This window comes from Pinus tabuliformis, chromosome 3_2 (assembly GCF_031772625.1).
Source record: "Pinus tabuliformis cultivar Carrire ecotype Pingquan chromosome 3_2, CPIR1, whole genome shotgun sequence".
Classification (NCBI taxonomy): Eukaryota; Viridiplantae; Streptophyta; class Pinopsida; order Pinales; family Pinaceae; genus Pinus; species Pinus tabuliformis.
The window spans coordinates 512,232,326-512,258,493 of record NC_142302.1 but is presented as its reverse complement, the minus strand read 5'-3'; the positions used below and the strand labels follow the sequence as shown (position 1 = coordinate 512,258,493).

At 38.1% G+C, this 26,168-nt stretch overlaps 1 protein-coding gene across 1 annotated transcript; it reads left to right on the top strand.

Moving 5' to 3' along the window:
- Positions 1–9,871: 9,871 nt before the first annotated feature.
- LOC149181573 (stress-related protein-like) lies at positions 9,872–10,693 on the top strand. The gene is made up of 3 exons (XM_089414254.1): positions 9,872–9,921; positions 9,970–10,135; positions 10,565–10,693. The coding sequence occupies exons 1-3, from the start codon at positions 9,872–9,874 to the stop codon at positions 10,691–10,693; spliced, it is 345 nt and encodes a 114-aa protein (XP_089270380.1).
- The last annotated feature ends 15,475 nt before the right edge of the window (positions 10,694–26,168 follow it).

Here is a 26,168-nt window from a genome sequence, read left to right as displayed (position 1 = left end):
TGAAGTTCAAGATGATTCTTTCAGGTAATCCTTGGCTAAGATCTACCTCGACACATATTCTAGCAAAAGTAAAGATTCCCTTTATGTGTCTCTCTATATCAATCTTTAACGTTCTTCGAAGGGTATTCCCTATAACTAATAAGGCCTTGGAGTGCGAAAAATGTATCGGGAGATTGTGCAGCCTTACCCATACTGGCATCCTTGATACCACCATTGTATTGGCATCAAACTCCGGGAACCATGGGGTAACAAACAGTGCCGCACTGCCCCAGAACCATGGCCCTTCATTGAGAATTTTTTCCTTTTCTTCTTTTACGAGGAAAGTTACTATGAAGAAACCCTTAGAGCATAGGTGAATTTGGCAGTTTTTTGTCCAGACCGTGTGGATCCATTGGTATAATGCATCGGTTCTAGGCCAAAAGCCGTTAAATCTACAAATAACAGCATTTTTTTGTAGATCTGAGAATATGTACTTTACCTCTGGTAAATCCATAGAGATGGAGGGACTCTCTGGCGATTGATCCACGATATACTGCCCTGGAGGTACATTAGCTGCTGTAGATTCTTTCCCTTTTGGAGGTTCTTTCCCTTTAGCTACGTCGCGATAGGTACCTGTAGATTTTGAGGTAGCTCCCTTAGATCCACCTCACAATCGGTGATTGAGGATAATAGTTGAGTCCTTTGCAACCCTATAATGCTAGAGTGTGTGTTGATCCTGCAAGCAGAGCCCTGAAAATACTAGATTTTGTAATGCAACTGGAATTCCCAATTTGTCATGGGTATCTTTTTTTAACTCCAATACACTCATCTGTTCCCAGACCTGCACACAAAAGTGTCTGCCTTCTGTTGATCTGATAAAGATTTGCTTCAGATCCGCTGTGTCTGCCTTGATCAAGTCTCGTTTTACGGATTTGAGTTCTGGATCTGGCAGACTTCCATTTATCTTCTGCCTGGATCTGGCCAGATCTGATAGATCCACCCCGGATCTACAATGTTTGGCCCGATCTGATGGATCAGGGCTCCTGATGAGACGATCTCCCATTTGGTCTGCAAACCTTTTGTTGACTCGATGCGAATACCCTCCTATCTGCCTCCTGGGTTCTTGGACTGTTAGATCCGGCCTAGATCTGCAGAGATTGAGGCTCAGATCAGGTAGATCCGTCCTAAATCTGCTGAGTTTAGGCCAGGCGGTTATATGATGAGTCGGATCTGCAACCCTCAGGTCCCCATCCTTGCATGCAGCCGACGCGGGGAGAAGGACAATGTTTGCGTGAATGGTGAAGCCAAACCCTGGCGAATGTCCGCCTTCGAGGTGGATTCTGAAACCGAAAACCGTTTTTGTGTGCAGACTTCTGCTCTCAAGCCTCTTGGCGAGCTTCTCTTCCAGATCCGTCTCTGATACATCTGGCCCGTCCAGCAAATAATGGTTTGGGCGAGGGTAATTCGCTGCTTCAGATCTTTTCCAGGTGTGTGGTCGCATGGTTAAACCCGTGCCAGCAGATCGATGGACCTCAGAGCGCACGCTCTTGAGGCTGGTCCAGTGGGGGATAATGGCTGTGGCCAGCCCTGCAGTGCCACCGCCAGCGTTCGCAGTGACTGTGGAACCATTACCTGCGCAGAAGAAACCCTCGGCGATGGCCATTACTTCGCAGAGCTTTTCCGAAGTCTAGCATAGATAATCAGATTCTAACTTAGCTTACCACCTAAAAAAAATTTATTATTAGGATTTCTTTAAAATTTATATTTTACTTAAGAAAATATAAAATGGGGTTTGTATGTAGCAATAAATGTTAAAAATAATAAATAGTTAAAAACTAATATAGAGTTTAGTATGGTGGGGATGTTGTAGTGTATATATTTAAATCTTTGTTCCAAATGTAATAAAACATTTAAATCTTTGCTCAATTAATAATAAAAATGTAAAAGTAATAAAAATATTAAAATTCAGTTTTTTATATTGTATTTTGATTTGCAAGGCATCTTAGACTCTTCAAATTAAGTTAGAAATTATATTATTGGAAAATTTCCATAAACAATTATAAGTTAAATTCCATAATTTCCATAATTAATTTTGATGGGTTGGAACCACTAGTATGTCTACACATTTATAATTTTACTCCTCCATAAATGTAAACAATGTTGGGAAGTAACTCCTGTAAGTATATTTTTTCACATCCTATATGCAAAAACTTTCTTAAATTATGGTGGGAAGTAATTCATGGTACATATGTCAATTACATGATTAGAAGTTATTTTCAAGTATTTTTTTCGATTGTTCTCCTAAGGTTAAGAAAAAAATCCCTACACAAATATCTAAAAATGATGCATGAATATTGTAAGCATATCCATAAATTATGGCATAAAATGTGCAAGCCATTTATCCACGTGCCATTATATTGTGCAAAGAATCCAATAAGACAATCAAGATATGGTTCAATCAAATGCTTGAAATTTATTTTTTTAATAATATTGAAAATAAATATTTATTTATCAAAACAAAACATTATAATTTGCATTGTTAAATGTTAAACTAATAGTGATCAATAAACAAATTGATTGTTAGAGCACTACGATGGAACTGACTAATAACATAACCATAGTTAAATTTAATTAATTAACAAATAAAAAATTAATATTTACAATAAGAGTACAATATAACAAGTTTCTTAACCATGGATATCCATACCCACTTTACCATGGAGATTATTAATTTGTAAATAGGTTTTAGTACAATATCATGGGTCAATAACATGGCTTATCAATCCAACATGTTGAATAAAATTAACTCATTTTACAATAAAAAATTAAAATGTAAAATATTTTAGACATCACATATGGCATTGATTCCATACAGTACAACACAAAGTGGGGTAAATTGCGTTAAATTGAGAAAAAAAACTTTTGTAATGTCTTAAATATTGCCTCTAAGTGAGTGTTTAAAATTGTTGTCTTAAAAAATTGTCTCTATAAAGGAGATCTATAACAAAAGCATTATCGTCTCTTAGGAGATAATTTTATTTTTGTCTCTACACTAGTAATAGTTTGGATTAAGTACATATTGTCTTTAATCCTAGCTATTGTCTCTCTAGGGACAATAAAAAAATTATATTTAAATAAAATACAACATTATTTTTGTCTCTTTAGAGACAATATATAACAATGATTCTAGAAAGAGTATTTAATTAAAAATAAACTATAACATCATTCATTAATTTATGTTAGGACATAGTGGAATAAAACCACCGATCTCCTATCTCATGCTTATAGGAAAATGCTCTTGCATTTTGCTAGGAACATTTAAAAAGTTATGTGAGGAGTTATGGCATCTATGACTTAAAGTGGGACGATGAATCATTTTAGCCATAGGAGATCTAAAAACAAGGGCAAATGAAAATAAGAGTCTTATCGTTGCTAAGAAGATGCATTGATAAACAATGAGTCATTATTTTGGATATGAAAGATTGAAAGGATCCATTGAGAAATAATAAGGAATTGTTTGGAATATAAATAACATTGAACTATTTCCATTGTCTAACTTAGCAGATTGACATTCAAAGTGGTTTTCTTAGTTTTAGTGATTCACAATCACTTTTCCAAGGAAACATAGGTGGTTATGACCCTGTAGTATACCTTGGGGTTATAATATGGGGTACAAAGGGAGGTACCCAAGGGAACAATGTAATGTAACAATGTGAGGATGATAAGTAAATGTTCCATAATTAATTAATAAAATGTTTAACGCACATAATGTGAAGGATCACAAGTAGTTAGGAAATAATGTGATAAGCCCATAGTATTTGATGTACAATATTGAGAGACCCAAGGTAATTACCTATGGTAATATATGTATGGAGCCTATAGAGAGGCTAGAGATGCTTAATTGAGGGATGTTAAGTATTTCTTTTGTATTGACAATCATTCACTTGTGGAGTATTTTAATTCCTTAAGTAGTGATTGTATGGTGCTACCCTACCTCAAGGGTTTTGATATTAATAAATATTTGAAGCTTCTATATTTTATTCTTGTTTTATTTCTTGGGAATATTTGGCATGGTTATATATTTGCAAGTAAGATCTACTACGAGTGGAATTAGAGAACTTTCTTGGGCAAAGTGGGGAGACTCTTTTTTTTTTTCGTTTTTGCAGGAATTTTTTGGGTGATGCGTTTGCAAATAAGATATATAACTTTTGGTGAAAACTTTATGAAACATAGTTGTAAATCTGAAGTTCTTGTGAAAAAATACATAATTTTAAAAAACAAAATAGGTCAAATTGGAGCCTAAATGAGGGAGATATCATTCATTTAAAATCAATTGTTTCTCTGGAGTAATATTTTGTAGTTTTTTGTGCATAATTGTAGAAAATTAATTACACATATGATATCCTCTCGAAAAATAACCCAAATTAAAAGTAAAAATGGTCCAATGAGATTCCAGACAAGGGAGATATCACTGATTTAAAATAGACTCTTTTCTTAGAAGTTTTTGTGACAGACGGACAATTGTAACACATATTTGAGTTTCTAGAGTGCCCAGATTGTGATTTCAAACACATTGGAAGATGTAGAAAGGTTGTTCCATTTCTAAAAACAAGATATAATAAGGATTTTGATCCATATTGACCAAGGTGTGGCCATTTTAAATTTTCTGCACAAAGTACGTAAATTTTTACAAAACCTTCATTTTATTTTAATAGTTATAGAAATATGTTTTTTACAGGAAAATATGATGGTCCTAATATTGAAGAATTTGTACAATATTGCAAGTATCAATGCCCACTACTTTGGAGCCTATACATATGGAATCATTTGGAAGATGAGGTGGCTATATGGTGGAAGTCACTTGATAGTGATTTTCTTAAGATACTTCCTCCTAAAGAAATTGAGAAACTCTTTTCGGACAAATGGTGTTATATTGGGAAGAAAAAAATTAAGAAACATAAAGGGTTATTTTCTACTGATATCCCCATACCAAAGGTTCATGGAGGCTTTCAAAAAGGGAATATCATTATTGTTATTCACCATAGTTGCAAGCATAATCTAGTCAATCTCAAATTGGCCAAATGCTTGCAATTTCCAACACAACATATTGCAAGCACAGAGGTTTATGGAGTGCCTATTCAAATATTTAAGGACTTGAAGGTGACCATGGATAAATATGTATTACATGATGACTTTTATGCTTTAGACATGGACGAGGCACATGTTTTTTTGGGTTATCCTTGGATGGACTTAGTGTTGACCATCAATATTAATATGCAAAAAAATTCCTCAATCTATACTATAAAAGGAAGAAAATTACCTTGTAGGATATTCCCATTAGAAACCAGGTAGAAACTGTGGAGGAAGAAGCAAAAATATCTAATGACATTGACCATTAAATGATGAATTTTAATGCCACATAGTAAAACACAGTCATCAAACTAGGTACCAAAAAAAGAACCAGAATCCACTCAAGCACCAATAATGGAGGGATTAGAGAAATATAAACCATTAGTTAAAGATTCATCATATCACCACTTGCATCATCCAACAAGAACACAATAATAAATCTGGAAACAAATTAGAAACAAGGACAACAACCCCTAGATGGCACATAGAGAGGTGTGATGATCCACCCACAAAACATCAACATAGAGGAACATATAAAACTAACTTCTATATCAAGCAAGCGAGGCACCGGTTGGATTGAGTACTCACCTTTATCATGGATGGATAAATGAATGTGCATGGTACCAATGGAATCCTCTTTTGAGTAGATCTTATTACTTTTATTCTTCTCATGTTTCAGGGACAAAACATGGTTAAGGGGGGTGTAATATAGTTTACGTAGGGGGGATAATATGGGGTACAAAGGGAGATATCTAAGGGAATAATGTAATGTAACAATTTGAGGATGATAAATAAATAGGTCTTTGCTAAGGAACCAACTCAAGCAAGCGAGGAACCAACTAGATCGAGTGTTCACCTTTCTTTGGGATGGCTAGATGCACATGAATCATACGAGTTGACCACTCTTTTGAGTAGAACTTGTTATTTGTGTTATTGTCATGTTTCTAGGACAAAACATGTTTAAAGGGGGTGGAATGTAGTATACCTAGGGGGATAATATGGGGTAGAGAGGGAGGTACCCAAGGGAGTAATGTAATATAATAATATTAGAATGATAATTAAATGGTCCACAATTAATAAATAAAATGGTTAACCTACAAAATGTGAAGGACCCGAAGTAGTTACGAAATAATGTGATTAGCGCTTAGTATTTGATGTATGGTATTGAGAGACTCATTGTATCTACCCATGGTATTGTATGTATCAACCCTATATAGAGGCTAGAGACTCTCGATTGAGGGATGTCAAGTATTGGTTTTGCATTAACAAGCATAGGCTTGTGGATTATTCTTTGTAAGGAGTGATTGTATGGTGTTACCCTACCTGAAGGGTTTTGATATTAATAAAGATATGAAGCTTCTATATTTTATTCTTCTGTTATTTCTTGGGAATATTTGGCACGGTTATATATTTACACGTCATGCCTACCACAAACACTAAATTACAAACTTTCGAGATGTTTGCATACCCATGAAATACAAGCTTTTGCAACTAAGAGGAACAAGATGGAAAACACTTTTCCTTAGTAAAGTTAAATCAACTAGGAATCTTGCAAATGGGGACATCACGTGTTCTTTTATATCTCATCCTAGAGATAACTGCTTCTTATATCTTTCTAAATTGTTTGAGGATTTAATATTTTGGGACAACATAAACAATCTACTAGTAAGGATAAACTTCTTCTTATATCTTTCTAAATTGTTTGAGGATAAACAAATCATAAATAACCTATAAGGCCTTGTCATGCTTTGTACTATGGGGAACTTTGGATTTCAAGGAACAAAAATATATTTCAATGAATTGATATGATGCGTGAACAAGTAACATGGGTGGGACTATTGCAAATCTATTCCAAATACCAAAACTCCAAAGGCCAAAGTTGGTGATGGGACTTGCATTTATTTTTCTTATATCCTCCTACACTACAAGCATATGGGTGACACCTCAAGAGATTTGGACATTGGCAGGACTACTGCAAATTGATTCCAAACACCAAAACTCCAAAGCTCGGAGTTGGTGATGGGACTTGCATTTATTTTTATTGTGTCCTCCTACACTACAGGCATATGGGTGATCCCTTGAGAGATTTGAACACAGGTGGGACTATTGTAAATCAGTTCCAAACACCAAAACTTCAGAGGCTGGAGTTGGTGATGGGACTTGCATTTATTTTGCTTGTGTCCTCCTACACTACAGGTGTATGGGCGACACCTTAAGAGATTTGAATACGGGTGGGACTATTGCAAATCGATTCCAAACACCAAAACTCAAGAGGCCAAAGTTGCTGATGGGACTTGCATTTATTTTTCTTGTATCCTCCTACACTACGGGCGTATGGGTGACGTCTCCAAAGATTTGTACATGGTTGGACTACTTCAAATCAATTCTAAACACCAAAACTTGAGAGGCCAGAGTTGGTGATGGGACTTGTATTTATTTTTCCTATATCCTCCTACACTATGGGTGTATGGGTGATGCCTCCAGAGATTGTAACATGGGTGGGACTACTACAAATCAATTCCAAACATCAAAACTCCAAAGGCTAGAGTTGATGATGGGAGTTGCATTTATTTTTCTTGTATCTTCCTACACTAAAGGTGTATGGGTGACACCTCAAGATATTTGAACATGGGTGGGACTACTACAAATTGATTCCAAACACCAAAACTTGAGAGGCTGATTTGGTGATGGGACGTGCATTTATTTTTCTTGTATTCTCCTACACTACGGGCGTATGGGTGCACCTCCAGAGATACAAACACTAGTGGGACTGCTCCAAATCAATTCCAAACACCAAAACTCCAGAGGCCAGAGTTGGTGATGGGACTTGAATTTATTTTTCTTGTATCCTCCTACATTATGGCCATATGGGTGACACTTCTAGAGATTTGAACATGGGTGGGACTACTGCAAATCGATTCCAAACACCAAAAATCCATAGTTCGGAGTCGGTGATGGGACTCGTATTTATTTTTCTTGTATCCTCCTACACTACGGGCTTATGGATTACATGTTCAGAGATTCAAACATGGGTGGGACTACTGCAAATCAATTCCAAACAACAAAACTCCAGAGACCTGAGTTGGTAATGGGACTTGCATTTATTTTTCTTGTATCCTCCTACATTATGGGCGTATGGGTGAGAAAGATTTATTTTGTTTGAGGGAAGTTTAAGTCCACCCCGAGAAAATCGAGAGAGATCCAAACATTGATTATGAGAAGGCCTAAGAATTATTTGTTGAGGCCTCTCAAGAAACTGTAAATATGTGTAGGGCGAGGGTTACTATCCTTTTAAAATATGTCGTTGGAGAATGTACAAATAATAGAGGTGAGTTCTTTGTATTATGCCTTCATTTGAAAACGAGAGAGAAAAAGGATTCACAAATGGTCAAAGACCAATTGTTATAGATCTACATAATAAATATGCTTGTGATATCACATGGGATGTACAAAGATATATTTGAATAAATTATTGATATTCAAATAATGTGACCATTTAGTTTTATGTTCTTGGCACTGAGTGTCTTCATTATTGATATCATGATCACACTCATTATAATCTCTACTCATGCAATGGATGTCCATATGACCCTTTTTTTGTGTAAAATACATGTATTATTTGTTGTACATATTAATATAAACTAAAGCATTTTATTCAAAAAATAAAAAAATAAAAAAACTAATATCTATGTATTAAACATAAGTTAAAAAGCTATAAATTGAGGTATGAAAATGCTTAACAAATAATATTTAACAAAGAGTATCACAATAATGTCCAATTGTCTCTCTGGATTCCTTAGGAAAAAACAATAATGATCAAATAGGATTTTTGTATCATGCAAGAAAATATTTCTTTTTCCCCAAAATTAACCGAGCCAAACACAATATTAGTCTTCAAGTAGATACACGTGTTCAAATAGGCTATAAATCAACCATATAGAAGATAGTTCACGAGAAAAGACTTGAAAATAAGAAATGAATGGAGAAGCAATATTAATGACCAAAGAAATAATCAAACCAAAAATGCACTTCTTTTCAAGCATTTAAAGTTAGAAACGATAATAAACTAAGCTAATATTATTGAACTCCAATGATATTTAGACCTTGCTTTGTTAGGCATCTCTGACAAAATACAAATATAGCTCAGGTATAACTTGGATATTTATTGAATTATCTAGGAGACGACAGACACTATTAGAAAGTGTTCAAATAGAAATAACGCACTAGAAAACCTCCAATGTCCATAGGCAAATTTTTCAAGAAGTTCTATTATAACTCCGAACACTATTATCTCAACTTATTAGTCCCTGCCTTCAATAGGAATATAGAAATCGATAGATCGTTGACCATTAATTTATTAGTTGGCCAATTCTTTTTAAGCATTATCAACATTTAATCAAAGTTTTATAATCCGATTTTCATCCATCTAAATTTTAACGAAGGTTTTTGGATATAAAAATGTTGACCTCATATTGCAAGCTTGGTGAATCCCTAGGTAAAGAATATTGTGACCATTCATTTTATCCAAAGTCGATTTTGCAGAATTTTGTGACAATTAATTTAGCCAAAGTCCAATTTTCATGTTATGATAACTAATTTTAAGTTTGGGGCAAAGGTTTTTCTGGTACCCAAAGGTTTTTATAACCAAATTTGTTTCAGCGTTGCATCCAAATTTTTGGTCGTGCACAACAGCCAATTGTTGGTGTCAGAATGCTATATGTTGGAGACTTCTAGCAGGTATCAGCTTTCGTGTATAACTACAATGGGCATGGTAAGAGACATGCCAGTGATTGTAAAGGAGATATGGGCATGGTAAGAGGCATGATTATATTTGAGAATTTTCCAAATTGCCGTGTTCAGGGCGATCGTTTTCTTTTCTAATTTATATGATTATGCCAAGGAGAACGCAGGACCTCTGAAGCTTGACACTGATACAATGGAGCAAACCATGAAGACTGTGGTTGGCCTTTTCTATCTCAAATATGATGGAAAACCCCTTGATCTTCTTCATTTCCTTGATCAAAAGGTATGTATTGTTATCCCCATTACAAGTCTTACTATTAGGGGTTTTTCTTTAGAGCTCTTGTAGAGCTGCGCAGGGTTTTAATACACTCGAATGTATAATTGTTTTCCATCCAAAGAGTCTCATTGGGAAACCTCATTTAATTCTTCATATTTTGTGGGATACAACTTACAAAAGTATCTCGCTAATCATCTGAATGTTTTTCATATTCAACATATACTCTACTCAGATCTATTTGGTACAAGTTTCTTTACATATTGATTATTTTCAGTATATTAGTTTTTTTCAGCTACAAGATCATATCAAAGGTTTGTATACTAGTACTTCACATCAAAATTGCTACTCTATTCGAAGTTTGAAGGGATCTTTCACATATAGAGAGGCATCTGAACTGTAATTGTTTTTAATAGTAAAGGGTGTTGTGCTTACTAGATTGATGACACGATTCGCAAAGTAGATGAATTTGTGCCACCAACAGTGAAGCACAGAACATGCGAGGTATATGATATGGTGAAACAAGCACCTGATGTTGCTAGATTTGTGCTAGCTCTGGAGGCATAAAGCTTCAAAGTGAAACTTGCGACTCACAGTCCATAGTATGGGATAATATTTGAGGCAAGAAATGAAAACAAAAGTGAAAATGCATAATTACATATATCAAACCAAATTATGAACTATAGACCGAATAGACTCAATTGTAAATGACCAGATGTTCTTTCTAATGTGGGAGCCGCTAGTTTGGGAGGGGAGGACAACCACATTTGGGGTTTACGTGGGCACACATTTACAAGGTTTTTTTTGCAAGTTGTATCATTGAATCCTTGATCTTTTCAAACCATTTGAGCCATGGTAGCATATGAACCACAATGGAATAAATGGTTGTGTGTCTTCCATATATTTCCTCAGGTCGAACCCTGGATGCCACTTCTTCAAGCAGATACCTAAAGCAGGTAGGTTCTGATTCTTGTTACGGCACTCATGTTTAATCTCTTTTGTGTTATGCCAGAGGATTAAAAAATTCATCCAATGCAGGGGCATAGGTGTAGCTTCACTTGAATGGCTCTAACATATAGTGAGAATACAGGGCCCAATCATATAATATTGACAGAAGAAGAAAAGTAAGGGTATGTAGCTTGCATGCAAGTGAGGGAGCTTACTAGAAATTTTTTTAATTAAAATTTTGTTTCATATTTCAATATAAAATAAATATTGACATTTTATATATAGAAAAAAACTCATTAAGAAAAAGCACTAACCTTACTTAAGTAATAGGTGTACAAGGAAGCTCAAGATATCGACTGGGAAGCACACAGAAATGCACAACTGTATAAGAAAAATATGTGTTTCTTCTTATGCCAAAGGCTAGACATAAGGGAAAATTCACGAAAACCCCCATGATAAAACACCTAATGAGAGTTAAGGCCACCATGTCCATAATTAGGTCCTTTGTTCTCTCCAGGCAGGCCTCATCCTGATATTAATAGGAAAAAACTTGCACTCAACCCCTGGAATCACTAAGCTCAACATTGTCTAGTTTGGGCCCACACATACCCACGGGTACCCACAAGTCGCAACATTGGGGGATGTTATTGGCAACCGAGCTACACAAGTTCGTGATATTGTTGGCATTAACACCTAAGAAGTATGCCATCATGAGAAACATGGTGGTTCCTGTTAGCCTAAATTTTCCTTAGGCTGAAAGAAGGAAAAATTCAGGGTAACCACAAACCACTCTCAGTCTGGTAGCTAGCCCTACCAGAATAGGAGAGGGCTCTCTCCGGGTCACACTCAGGAAAATAAAAAATAGGGTCTAAGATGACTCAAAAATGGATATTGATTTTAGGCTAGGTAAATAAATATGATGGAGATGTTTTAAGAATAACTGAGTTTTCTGGGATGTGTGGAGCCAAGGAACAGCATGAGCAGAGAATTTAACTCAAAGACGCAGGTTATTTCGTGAGGCAAGACAAGCAAAAAGTATAGCAATTAGATTTGAAAAAATGTGAGGTGGAGAGATTGTTTGAGAGTGTGAAAAGGGCATAAATACATGAATCCTTTTCAACAGAAGAAAACATAGAACGTGAAAACTATCCCAAGGCAGAGCAATGCACTGAATTGTACCTTTTTTACTTAGAAAGCTTTCACTGGAAATGAATGTGAATGAAAATATGAAACATAACGAAATACATATGAAACATAAAGAAGATACATTTGCTAAAATCATGCCACAGGAATCTCATGAAGTAGAGCTGCAATCTTTCATTAATTCTCTATCAAAATGTACAGTGAGTCACTGGGTTTCTCTCCCACAGTTCCCAGAAATGCCAACCCTTTGCAAAATGACTCTCAATACAATAAATAAGCTTTTCCATGGGAAGGTTGAGCAACCCAGGCAATGAAGAGCCAACCATGGGTAGTTACATTCAATTTTCTATGAAGACCAATTAGAAAAAAGCAAATATGAGCATAGATTTTGTGGGTGGTTGTTCGCCTTTATTTGGCCACTTCGATAGAAGCCAAAAATTCTTTTTAAACTTTACCTTTGATGCTAGGAAAAACTTATTGTAAGTGAGCAGGCCCACTTAGCGAAAATTGCGAATCGAAATTTCACGAAGCGGGTGCGATTTTGGCCTTTGGGTGTCTGTGCACCGCGCCAAAAATTGTATGCGTCGTGCTACTTTTGAGCTGCTTTTGAGGCCCTTTCTGAAGTCCAAATTGAGCCCAAGTGTGGTTTTTGGAAATCCCTGCCTGTCTACTCTCCAACCCAAGTGGAATTTCTGAATTTGGTGCCCATTTATGCCTCCAAAACTTCATTCTCCCAAGACTGCTTCCTGTGTGATCAAAATAGGGGTAGAGAGGTCATTTTTTAAGTGTTTTTGACATCCTGAGGACTCGAAACTTGCCCAAACTTCTTTTCGATGCACTAGAAGTCATGATTTTTCATGTTGAATCCAAAAATGCAAACAATTTGTGATTTGGAGCTCCCAATCCTAAGCGTCGCATCAGTGGTGCGGCGCACAAGGAGAAGAACCCTGTTTTTTGCACAAAAATTTCCAAAAACACCAAAATTGCCCCAAATTTCTTGAAATTTGGGTTGGAGCTTCCTTATCAAGTGCTATGCTGGGCCAAAGAGGCTTAGGCCAATATCTGAATTCTATTGAGCTCCCTTTGCCTCTTTTGCTTCATGATTGCCTTCCTCAATTTCGCCTTCAAATCCCTGATTCGGGCCTTGCACACTTTGTTTCACGCCATGTAGTGGAAAGCCATGTGTCTCAGCATTGCATGGTCCTTGTCAGCCTTGTCCAGTAGCCTCTCCAAGTGCATGTTAACTCTCTCGAGATTGGCCTCCCGATCCTCATTAATCTCTTGCTCCAATGACGTGAGCTCAACTCTTCTCCTTTCTGTAGCTTGGCGATGCTCACGAATGTTTTGTAGCTCCATGATCGCTTGCTGATCCTCCAGCTATTTGTTCCTCTACTACAAATATTTCATGTTCCATTTGGATCTTTCCAAATCAGGGGACAAGGCTTGAATCTCTGCTTGCTGCTCCTGGATGATCTCTTTAAGCTGTGCACTTGTCGGTTCTGTATCTGTATCATCATCATGAAGGAGAACAAATTCGGTCTCTCATTCACCTGATGGCTCACCTGAAGGCCCCTCATCCTGTATTGGCTCCTTGCCTTTGTCCTATTCCTGTGATGCTGATGGAGGAAGCGAGGCCCCTTCCACCCTCGGTGGAGATAACACTCGCTTTGCCGCTGCAAACAAACGTCTGGTGCCTTTCTGATATGTGATGAAAACCGGCACACTAGCAGTCTCATGGTGCTCATATCGAAGAGAAGGTTCACCCTCATGCTTAACCTCTGATAATACCTGTGAAGTGCTGAAGAGGTCAGGGGAGATGAAATCATCCCAAGTAATGCCCTGCAATCCCAACTGATGAACCACCAAAATCTTAATAAGAGCAAAGTGAGAAACACTGTTAAGTTGCTGCTCAGGGGTCTTGTGCTGCATGAAGGTGTTCATCCTCTCTATGTTCTTGCAAATGAAATATGGGATGTTCATCATCCGTACCCTGGTAAAGTGCATGAGCAACCTGATGTGATAGGCATATAGACGAGAGAACCTCTCCTCACAGCTGAAGTACTTCATGATCAACTTCATGAGTGGATCATATTCATCTTTCAAATATTAGAATGGAAAGACTCTTGTGAGCTACCTCAAGAAAGTGTTACAGGGAAAAGTGTCTATTTAGAACTGCTCTATCCCACTAATGTGTGACAACTGCCTTAAAAACAAACAGAGAAAAGCTACTTTCATTTTTCCTTTATGAAATATAGATAGAGAGGAACAGAAAGACCAACCTCTGTCTTGCGCTAATCTCCTGATTTGATTCATCTCTTCTTTGATAGTCTTCAGCTACCTGCTCCCTTGCACGCCCAACTTCACAAAGTACCTGTAAGATCACAGAAGCATAGCACTATACAAAGACATGGATCTATAATCATAAACAATCTAGGATCAGATGTAAATTGACCATACAAATGTAACAAGCATCAATGACATAAGAGCATGGAGGAAAACTTGAATAGCTTTTATTGATAAAACAAGAAAGAGCCAAGAGGAGTTACAACCAGTTGTTCTGACCCAGCATCAACCTCCCAGAAAAGAAGCCCCTCTTCACCTCAAATAAAGCTTAGATCACCCAACAATATGATGTTTGTCTCAAGAAACCAACAACAATTCCTTACAATATGCAAAATTCCAGCCACTGGATCTCTGGGATGAGGGATCCATATATAGATGTTTGTAATCGAGATGAGTCAGCTCATGATTTGATTAGTTTCTTCCCTCTAATATTTCTTGCTTCCACTTGGAGATTGATGGTCTCTTACTCATCCTTGGTCGAATTTAGTGAGGCAAGTGTCACAGGAGAAGATTCTGGAAGCTTCCATTGCCTCTCCACCTTGCGGAATGACACTGCCATTTGTCATTTCTCGCCCATCGCACACCACATAAGGGATTTTTGAAATGAAACGCACCCACATAGTGTATTTAGGTGAGATGCAACGCACTGAGCTAGTGGAGTAGCTAAAATGATCATGTTTTGACCAATTCTAAGCTGGTTTTCATGGAGAACTTCTGGGAGAAGCTGTAATCTGTTGACCTTGTTCCTTTAAGGGTTAGAACAACACTTTTAGGGACTTAGGAGCCCTCTGTTTATGGACATTTCATGCTTGGGGTTGTAGGGCCCAAAAATGTCTATAACAGTTGCCCCCTAAATCATGACGTCGTTAATCTTTTGATGTCGGGTGAAATGCTTTACTATGAGGATCCGAAGTTCTTTCAATGCTGGGAGGAGACCTGTAATAAGATACAATACAATACATTATCTTTATAATATTTTCATGATCTAACTGAGGCGGGCATTCCCATGCTCAGCTTTATAAATTCATTTTCATGTACATGGGACAGATAATCGTCTGAGTGTAGACTGATGATTCTTGATAGAGCCATCATCCTTTTAATTGGATGATTATCTGTGCAGCAATGATGTACATTTAATGTCTTTATTTCCCTGAAAATATATCGCAACCCGAATGGATGAAACTAGATCCGAGGTCTTCAATCTTGTTCGATCTTCACTCGAAGTACAAGTCGATCCATGTGAGAAATGTTCTGAAGTCGAACATGGAAGGACCTCGCTTGATTACCAGTCAATGATGTAAACTGTTAACAAGCGTGAGAGGAATCACCGATAATGATAATGACTCTCAAGGTATTGCAGTACAATTCATGTGGTGTGAATAAAGGACTTGGCGTCGAACACCACACAAAATCTTTCGGTTGAAGGCCATTGATGTAAACCTGTCGCCAGAACTAAGAAACTTGCCATTGAGGCATGCAAGCTTCAAAGTACTAAATGGGGTGTTCCTAGATCAACTTCTTGGATAATGAGCTAATGTCAACAAGAAGTGATCCGTCACAGGAGGGCATTAATGAATTCCACATCAGTGACACGGAACGGAGCAAATGATTTTAATGGAGGTGAAAACGATTTGGTGATATAAGGCTCAGGGTGGTGGTCATGAAAGGATGGAGTATAAATGTATGGTAGTGGGTGAGACACAGGTGAATTCTCTGAATGACTTCTCTTGAACATATCGGCGACACTGATGTGATGGATTGGTAGAATTAACCCCAAATGTGTATGGTATTATGGGACCACGGTGATGCGACTGGTGAATGGAACAACCCAACCCGACTCGGACGTGGAGTGGAAGTGTCATGTTCAAGAGCGACTTGCTACCAACAAAGTTTCTTCAAGTTTTCTTCCCAATTTTCCCTAGTCATTGCTGACCAGTACCTCTTTATTTTTGTCAAGCTTGACGAGGATAACATATGCTTGTTCTATAATTTTCCCTTCGGGCAAACCCATCGCTATGTTTTAACGAGCCTAGCGATAGTGAAACTCGTTCTCGTCTATAGACAAGTTTGTCGCTATTAAAATTTTAACAAGCTTAATGACAAAGATAACTCGGTCCTTTTCAATTTTAGAGAGTCTGAAAAGGAACGTAAAGGTAACTCCAAAATTCCTTTTTCATCATCTAATCCCTTAAGTCCGAAAAAGTATAAAACAATACAGAAGGGATGAATTTTCGATACTTTTAACGAGCCGAACAAAACAGGCGCTCGATCTTTTTGTGTAATAATCCCTCAGGTCCAAAAATATTAAAATCTAGAGGAGGGATGACACTTCCTGTCCCTTTAACGAGTTGGAGAGGCTAATGGCTCGGCAATCTTTTCATATTTTACGAGTCAGTTGAAAAGAGATTAAAGGAGACTCGTCTTTTGAGGAACGAGTGATAAAATGGGTTGCAGCTGATTCCAGGTAAGGTTTGGAATTTTCCAATCACGGCAGTGTTACAAGGATGGCTAGTGAGATCACTCTTTGCAGCTGTTCCTCAAAATGGGTAAACAATCAAATGGGGGTGAATGATCGGCCAATGCAAAAGTGGAGGTGATGGTACAAACACGACCAAGGCTTTAATGGCTGAAGTACTATATTCACGATGGTTATTTACCGGTGAATAGTTCATTTTTTAACGAGATTAAATGCGGGGGGAAACATTTGCTCATGGCTTATGTTTATTTTTTTAACGAGCTTGAAGTATGTGCTAAAACTGCTCGATTAATCCAGTCGCGTGATAAGAATGTCTCATATAAAACGACAATTTTTAGATTTTTGCCCCACATCCTTTCTTTATGCAAGTTAGGAAATGACCAATCCAAAAAACAGATAAATGATCACTCTTTGCTTGCACTCCAAAATGTTTGCATGCCCCTAGGTATAAAACAGAATTTCAAGGTTACCCCTTCTTTAGTCCGTTAAAGCATTTGTTTTACAGAGAGAGGCCTACCTCTTACAGGTTACCAAAGATTGTTCTATTTACGGCGTAAACAAAACACTTCTTCGGCGATCTCTACCGAGATAAACAAAGGTGACCGGTGATGCCCTCCAACTCACATAACTTTGACAAGAGGATCTTATTCCAGTCCAACTCCCTTTTCCAATCATGGATGGGAGTACGGAGGTCATATACTCTCGCGTAAACCTACCCTATACCCGAAGTTTTCCTGCCGAAGCAGACTAGGGTGCATGCCCCCTGGGTTTCGGTCATGTCCCCCCAAATCACTCGCACTCATCGGGTGGAAGGACTGGAGATTGAGACATTTCTTGCGTGAAAAGACCATTCAGGGATGGTATATGACTATTTGCGTTGTATGATCCGGGAAATGAAAGCTGGTCTATGAGCTTGACTTCTCTTCCTTCGTGTGGAAAACACATTACGCTAAAGAGTGAGAAGACAATTGCTCCCATGCAATAAATATAGTCTCGTCCAAGGAGTAGATTGTAATCCAGGGGTCCTTGGACTACCATTACATTCATGTGAACGATTTTCCCTCTCAATGTTATGGGCACATCGGAAAGGATCCCTAACAGTCGACTGGTTCCTTTATCAAAACCTGTTAGATTTCTCATCTCAGGAAAAAGCGATGGCGAACCAAGCGCTTCCCAAGCTGTTGAGGAAAGGATACTCACAGAAGCCCCCTCATCTATGATGGTACCAGCCATAACCATTCTATATATTTGAACAATGATTCGGAATGGTACACTAGCTGGTAAATGGGGTCTACCTAGTTGATTCCAAACGAAGGAGACAACTAGGTTGCTTGGAGGTGGGACCGAATAGACGGACGGGTACGACTCTGACGAACTTCCCTCTTGCGGTAAAGGAACGGGTAAATTTCCCTCATGTTCATTGGAGTCTGTGCTTATGAAAAGAATTTGGATGGTGTCATCCTTGTTCTCTTCAGTGACTGTATCATCTGAAGATGGAACCTCTGAAGGCAAGACCGGGTCAGCTGCCACCTTGGCCTTTTGACTTTCGTCTAGTATGGGTTCAGATGGTCTATCTTCAATGATAGATGCTTCGGTCGACCACCTGAGCGGGCCAGCGAGATTTTCCACTAGTGACGGACTCAGCAAGAGTTTTTTATATCCAGGAGGAAGTCGTAACGGTGAAACCAGACGATCGTCCAAAACTATCTTAGCCTCGTCTAAGAAGGGACAACGGTGGACGGCATGATCGTCTTCGCATAGTTTACAAGGAAATCTATATTTTCCTTTTTGTCCTGGGGCTTCACTTTCACTAGTTGACGTTGTGTTTTCAACATGATCATCAGAGATTGACGACACCTGGTTGTGCAAACGAGGAGATCAGTCCCTTAAGATCTGAGGGATGCAAGGACAATCTTTGTGATAGTGGTCTCCTTTGCAAATGACACATGGCGATTTAGGCCTGGTCGGTACAGTGTGTGGATTTTCGCTAGACGACACTCGTTTGCCCCCATTCACTTTTGGCTCCTTCTTCTTCTTCTCTTTCTTCTTCTTTTGTACTTGACTTTTGGCTTTACCAGCTCCATCAAGCAAAGAGGAAGGAGGAGAGGAAGAATTAGAGGAAGTAGAAGGTTGGTGGGTAACTCTGGACTCGTCTAGTTGCTGATTCGATTGTTCAGGAATTGTGGTGTTCTGAACGACAGAGGTTGAGAAGAGCCATACAGGAAAACCAATTGTCAGTCCTGGAAGCGACAATGTGGCCATATGGGGTGCACCAACATCTCCCTAAGAGGAGAAGGGACTAGGATTTCCTCCAAGGGGAATTCCTTGGTTGGTGGATTCCATTTTCTCAACCCAAGATCAACGTAGGAAAGGGTAATGAATATTCTGTTAAAAATAAATTTTAGACGCTTTGACACAACTTGTTTTTTCAATTTTTAAGAGTCGAGAAAAAACAAAAGATGACTCTAGTCTCCTTCGATTTTTAATGAGCCTGAAGTGACAAGTGCTCAGGTGGACCTTTTCCGTTAAGGAGTCTGAAAAGGAATGAAAGGGACTGCTCTGGAAATTTAGGTAGAGGGATTACCAAACCAATCGCAAAACTGTAGAATACTTTTTACGGTACGGCAGTTAATCTTCCCGAATGCTGTGTTCAGTGCATTGCGATCGATAGGGCGGTAGACACAACTTCCTATGGATAAAGGATTAAGCCTATTGGGGCCTCCCAAATATACTCGACGGTACGTGGGAGCACAAGTCCGTACTGGCACTTATCGCCTCAAAGTGGAGGAATCACCCAACCATCACTGAGAACAACAATTACCAGGCTTTACGACGCCGGAATACGTGTCTAGCCTAGACTTCTAAATGTTGTGCATTAAGTTCCAAAGCTTTGTTAGATTCATTGAATTTATTTTAAGTTGATCTTGTTTATGAAGTTTTCCTTTCAGGTTCACGACGAGATGTAGATGTAATTCCTAAAATGCAATCTATGATGATAAACAAACTTTTTACCTTCTTTGAGCAATGAAAATCTTAGCTACTAAGGAAAAGAAAGACAGAATCTTTTCACAAAGAGCAAAGAGCACACTCTAAATGCACTTTCCTAAATCAAGCCAATCAGATTGTCTATATGAAAATGCACATGCATGTATTTGTTTTCGACTTTCTTAGTATATGAATGCTAAAAAGAAAGTTGATGCACAAATCTGAATTTCTTTTCAAGAGACAAATATCAACAAGTTTCTTTTTGAAATCAAAAATGGAGACGATCACAACACCTTACGATTTTGAAATGAATACTTGTTCTTGACACTAGAAAATTACAAATTCAGACCAAAAGCAATAGTAACAGGATAATCGACCATCAACAACAATCAAACTCTTTCCTACGATTGAAATCGACACTTGCAACAGTTTCAGATCAATGGACGACAGTACGATTATGCTACTTTTGCAAAGGAGAACTTTAAATGACTCAACAAACACACAAAAACATCTACAGTTCTTTTGTACAAAGGAGGCGGAATAACAGCAAGGAAAAGGGGTTTCAAACAGACATATACTGATCACAGGTAGCAAAATTCAGGAATAGAACAGGAAAGAATGAATCACAGAAACCAAAATTGCACAGAGCTAATCTGATCTGCGCACCTGTAACACAGAGAATTTGAAATGCACCGTAGCTTGTCCACTCGGGAAGTGCACTGAAATTCAGATTCTCTGAACAGTACCTGCGCTGGGCCAGAAACGAGACTCTGTTCGGGTTCTGGGTCACAGTTTGTAGTTCAGTTCTTGGGTTTTGGCCAAACAAAAAGCAATCAGTAATGCAACAATCAGGGGTAGATCTAAGGAGGATCTAAGAGCTATCACAAGGGCAATCAGATAGTTTGTGAATCAGTTGTTTAAATCATAAACAGATCTAGTAGATGGATTGAAGTAGCAGTTATCTACTATTAATTTGTTGTGGCAAATGCAGTTCGAATGCTACCTGTAAGTTTATGAAATAGACAACAAATAATGATAAACAAACAAACTAATTATCTCCCCAACGGAGTCGCCATTTTTTTACAGGGAAAAGTGTTTATTTAGAACTGCTCTATCCCACTAAGGTGTGACAACTTCCTTAGAAACAAACATAGAAAAGCTACTTTCGTTTTTCCTTTATGAATTAGATAGAGAGGAACAGAAAGACCAACCTCTGTCTTGTGCTAATCTCCTGATTTGATTCCTCTCTTCTTTGATAGTCTTCAGCTACCTGCTCCCTTGCACGCCCAACTTCACAAAGTACCTGTAACATCACAAAAGCATAGCACTATACAAAGACATGGATCTGTAATCATAAACAATCTAGGATTAGATGTAAATTGACCATACAAATGTAACAAGCATCAATGACACAAGAGCATGGAGGAAAACTTGAATATCTTTTATTGATAGAACAAGAAAGAGACAAGAGGAGTTACAACCAGTTGTTCTGACCCAGCATCAACCTCCCAACAAAGAAGCCCCTCTTCACCTCAAACAAAGCTTAGATCACCCAACAATCTGATGTTTGTCTCAAGAAACCAACAGCAATTCCTTACAATATGCAAAATTCTAGCCTCTAGATCTCTGGGATGAGGGATCCATATATAGATGTTTGTAATGGAGATGAGTCAGCTCATGATTTGATTAGTGTCTTCCCTCTGATAGTTCTTGCTTCCACTTGGAGATTGATGGTCTCTTACTCATCCTTGGTCGAATTCAGTGAGGCAGGTGTCACAAGAGAAGATTCTGGAAGCTTCCATTGCTTCTCCACCTCGCGGAATGACACTGCCATTTGTCATTTCTCACCCATCGCACCCCACAGAAGTGATTTTTGAAATGCAAAGCACCCACACAGTGTCTTTAGGTGAGATGCAACGCACTTAGCCAGTGGAGCGGCTGAAATGATCCTGTTTTGACCAATTCTGAGCAGTTTTTCATGGAGAACTTCTGAGAGAAGCTGTAATCTGTTGACCTTGTTCCTTTAGGGGTTAGAACGACACTTTTAGGGACTTAGGAGCCCTTGGTTTATGGACATTTCATGCTTGGGGTTGTAGGGCCCAAAAATGTCTATAACAGAAAGTGGCCTTAATGTAAGGCTCATAATGCTACCGATCAACCTTCTGTTTCTTGTGCCATGGTTCTCCAACATTCGGTATGGCGGTTGCTAATGAGACAGTTTCAGGTGTGAGTGTGAAGGTGACACCGGCCAATATAGAGTGATCTCCATGTAGGTGAAGCACAAAAAGACGGGCCAACTCATGATGAACTCGCACATTAGCCACCCTTTGACAAAACTCAAAACATGATAGTTGCTGGAAACATGACATAACAAGAGGGCAGGCCTACAATTCAGTGAGGGTGGTTGGCTCATCCCTAACATGTTTGCCACTTTTGTGATGTCTCCGGGGAGCCTATTCTTCTGAGGATGAATCACTTTGTGTTTCCATCTCATACTCCGATGAATGCTCAGATGCCATGACTGTTGTATGTGTACTGTGCTTGGACTGCCCTTTGATGATGGTATGAAACTAGGTGTTGTTGTGAGATCTGCCACCAAGGGGAACAATGCAAAAAGGGAGTGTTAGGAAGGGGAATAATATTATGGGAATAGGGGTTATGGGGGGAATTTTGTTTAGGGATATGTAGGAGGGTTTGGGGATTTTATAGGCTAGGGTTTTGGGGTTTACATTGACCAATGAGTGGAGGCATAGGGAATATGGGTTTAGTAATGTTTTAGGGTAGGGAAAATAGGGAAAAATGGGATAGGGGGGAAGGGAACAATGGAAAGGAGTGAAAAAATGAGAGGTGAAAGAGGAGCCTTGGCATGAATACCACAAGTTTGCAACCCTAGCAACAATGGCTTTGATGTTTTCTAGTGGTAGGTTTTAGGCGTTTTTATTGCAACTCTAAATGGCCATGAACCATCACTACATTCCATAAATTTGATGAGCAAGCCAAGATATAGAGCCTACCTGTCAATTTGAAGGGTTTCAAAATGATTAGTTGCAAGTTTGGCACAAATTCGGGCCTCTGTGGGTGTGCGCCGCGTAACAAACCCAGTGCGCCGCACTCGGTATATGCGTCGCACCCGTGTTAACTTTACACTGCAGGGTCGTGCTCTATGCGCCGTGCTCCCTATGTGCGCCGCGCCCCTCTGTGTGTGCGCCGCACTCCTGAAAACGACTCCAAACTCACTCCAAACGCGTGCTTGCACTCCCACACTCACTTTACAATGTTTCTCTCTTCCTTGGTGTTCATAATGAATTTTTCCTTGTGGAAACTTGTATGTAAAGGCTTTGAAGTCATGGGTTTGATTTTTGCTTCTCCAAAACCCATTTTGCTAATGTTTTGTTTTGACACTTTTCACTGATTTAATGCAACACTGAATTTCACTTTTCCCTTTGAATTTTTAGCTAAAATGATGAATTTTTTTGGCACTTTTGTAGGGGTTGCATGAGATGGCATTTGGCCAAGGAAACCATGACTGCACCTGAAGGAATCAACTGGAGAATTTTTTGAAAATTATCACAAATGACACACTGTTTGACTTTTCTTCAGAACAAAGTTTTTAAGAACAATCGTAATCTGTCAACATGACAATGAAAATATCTGAATCATAACTTTGTAAGGGCCTCACTCTGGCCTGCATGGCTTTATTGGACATGTTTGAAGACCAATTTATCTGATCCCTAGACCTAATGACTGAAAATGACTCTCGTCCATTAAAAGATCGAACATTGACTGTCATGGACTTTAGTGAACCTTGACAAAAGACTTGAGCCAGCAAGTGCTAGACATGAGGAGAATTGACTGACAAGATATTTTCTGTTAGATTATGGAATGCCCCTAGCGGAATGCAGCTGAGTGAATGGAGCGAGACACCTAAAAATGAAATGCAGAGAGAGTTTTGATATCTGACGGAGGACTGACAAGACCGACTCTAACAGTTCCCACCTAGAATTTTAGAGTAAAGCAGGAAATATGGCTGTCCACCTTGAAGTGTTGACTAAGGTCACTCTTGCTTACTTTTGCATACACTCCATAAACCAACGACTCGAACCCCTACCCGAATTTCATCATTACTATTGCAAAGCAGGGAAACACCTTCCAATCTCTAGCTTCTATGTGTGCTCTGTGTTGATGCTAATGCTTTCAGCAATTCCATGCTACAATTACGTTTAGAAAAATGTTATCACTGTGATACTGGAAAAATCGCCGCCTAAAATTCTTGTTTTTTCCTAAGACCCTATTTTGACTAAATTTGATAATCAACAATGGAAAACTAATGAATATAAAGGAGAACAAGAGTGGTTCTCCACGATGCTTGCACTCATCTCACAAGTTCTCCTTAGCCAACATGCATGATAGATAGTTTGGTAGTTGTTTGGTGAGCGAACATGCATGAAATATCTTAGGATAGGTTGGACAAGTGCTCACTAAATGGGCCCACAAATTTACTATAGAATTGATTAATTACTTTTCTGGTGGTGCACTTTGATGCGTAAAAAGGAGTGTGTATTAAATTAAAGAGTATTGAGATGTATGTGATGTCCTCTATTTAGAAATCAAACATTGTATATGTGTGTCCATATTGTTAGATAACTTGGCCATCTACAATCTCCTTTGTGAATGGATAACCAGGGTTTTAGTCATTAAAAAATGTTATCAATTATGCCAATGGTGGAAATACTGAGTTTTAACTTAGGTACTCATGGTCATTACCCAACATCCATTCAAGAGTAATTGGGCACCTTTTCCATTTAGGTTGTGTTTTACATTTTTTGAACCACATAGAAATCTATAAATACTAGCTGCATTCAAACAACGAACCAAGTAGCTTTAATGGAGCTTGTTTTGAGCCTTTCATACATGAAGGTTTCGTCCTTGACCCTAAAGTTCCATTCCTGGTATCAATTCCTTCGTTTTATTATGACTTCCTTCATCACTCTGATTTGCTAAAATTCATTCAACAATCTTAATTAATCCCAAATTCTTTTAAATTTCATGCATATCATTTATCTCGTTTATAAATTTGATTGAAAATATTTTTGGATCCACTCTTCTTCGGCTAGAGGTGATTCACTATTAGTTGGAAAACTAGTATTTTTCCATTTGTTGGAACATGCAATTTTCACATAATTTGAGCCCTTTAAAACCCTCCTTGAGCGAGATTCCGCATTTAGAAATTTGCATTTTTGTATAACAATTCAAGAATACTAATGCCTTCCTCTTTATCGCGAAGATGTCTTTTATTGAACATATATATCTTGTCACGCTCTATTTGGTTCCGATATGAAACTTCCTTTTGCTGGATGAGCTCACTGGACGAAAGAGCGAAGATGAGACTTTGAAATAATTCAATCCCTCCAAAACCCACCCTAAATGAATTGTAATTTTAGTTATGGCTTTTTCTTCTCCTACTTTTTAAGTCGATATTTCTTTCGTCATTTCTCTAATTATCCCATTTGATTATCCAACATTTTCAATGGTTTCTTTCTTACTAATTTTTCTAGTTTTCCATCACATAAATTCTTCCATTTAATTAATCTCACTTTATAAATTCTAAATCGTTAACTAAAATATTCATTGGTTATTCCGATGTAACCACCAGGTTTGATAGGCATAGCCTCTCAACTCCACTAATATCAACAGTTCATCGCTATTTCATCAATGAAAATAGGGCCAGAGATGAGAAATCCCACCACAACTAACAATCAAAATTTTACGATTAGTCAATATGGAATTTGCGTATTATAATTAACCCTCTTAGGATTATTTTATATATTTTGAAGTGGGTTACATGCCCAATTTTATGCACATTAAAACCCTATTTTATATCCATTAAACAAGAAAATTTTCCATTCCAACTTATATTATAGTTTGAGATGGATTCCATGCCCATATTTACACTTGTATTTTTCCTTTCGATTATCAAACACGAAATCCCCTACTCGAAGCATAGAAAATTAAAATTATGGTTACACGTTGTGATAATGGTCTTGTTTGTAAATACTTGGTCATGTTTTGCAGGTACAACAAATGAAAGCAGGTAAAATGAAAATACAAAAGAAGTAACAACAAAGGAAATTGCAGTAGCATCTTCAT

Excerpts from the sequence above, each read along its gene's own strand:
- LOC149181573 (XM_089414254.1), top strand. The coding sequence starts at position 9,872 with ATGGGCATGGTAAGAGACATGCCAGTGATTGTAAAGGAGATATGGGCA. Across the intron at positions 9,922-9,969 it reads GTAAAGGAGATATGGGCATG|GGCGATCGTTTTCTTTTCTA; the intron begins GTAAGAGGCATG and ends TGCCGTGTTCAG. Across the intron at positions 10,136-10,564 it reads TTCATTTCCTTGATCAAAAG|ATTGATGACACGATTCGCAA; the intron begins GTATGTATTGTT and ends TGTGCTTACTAG.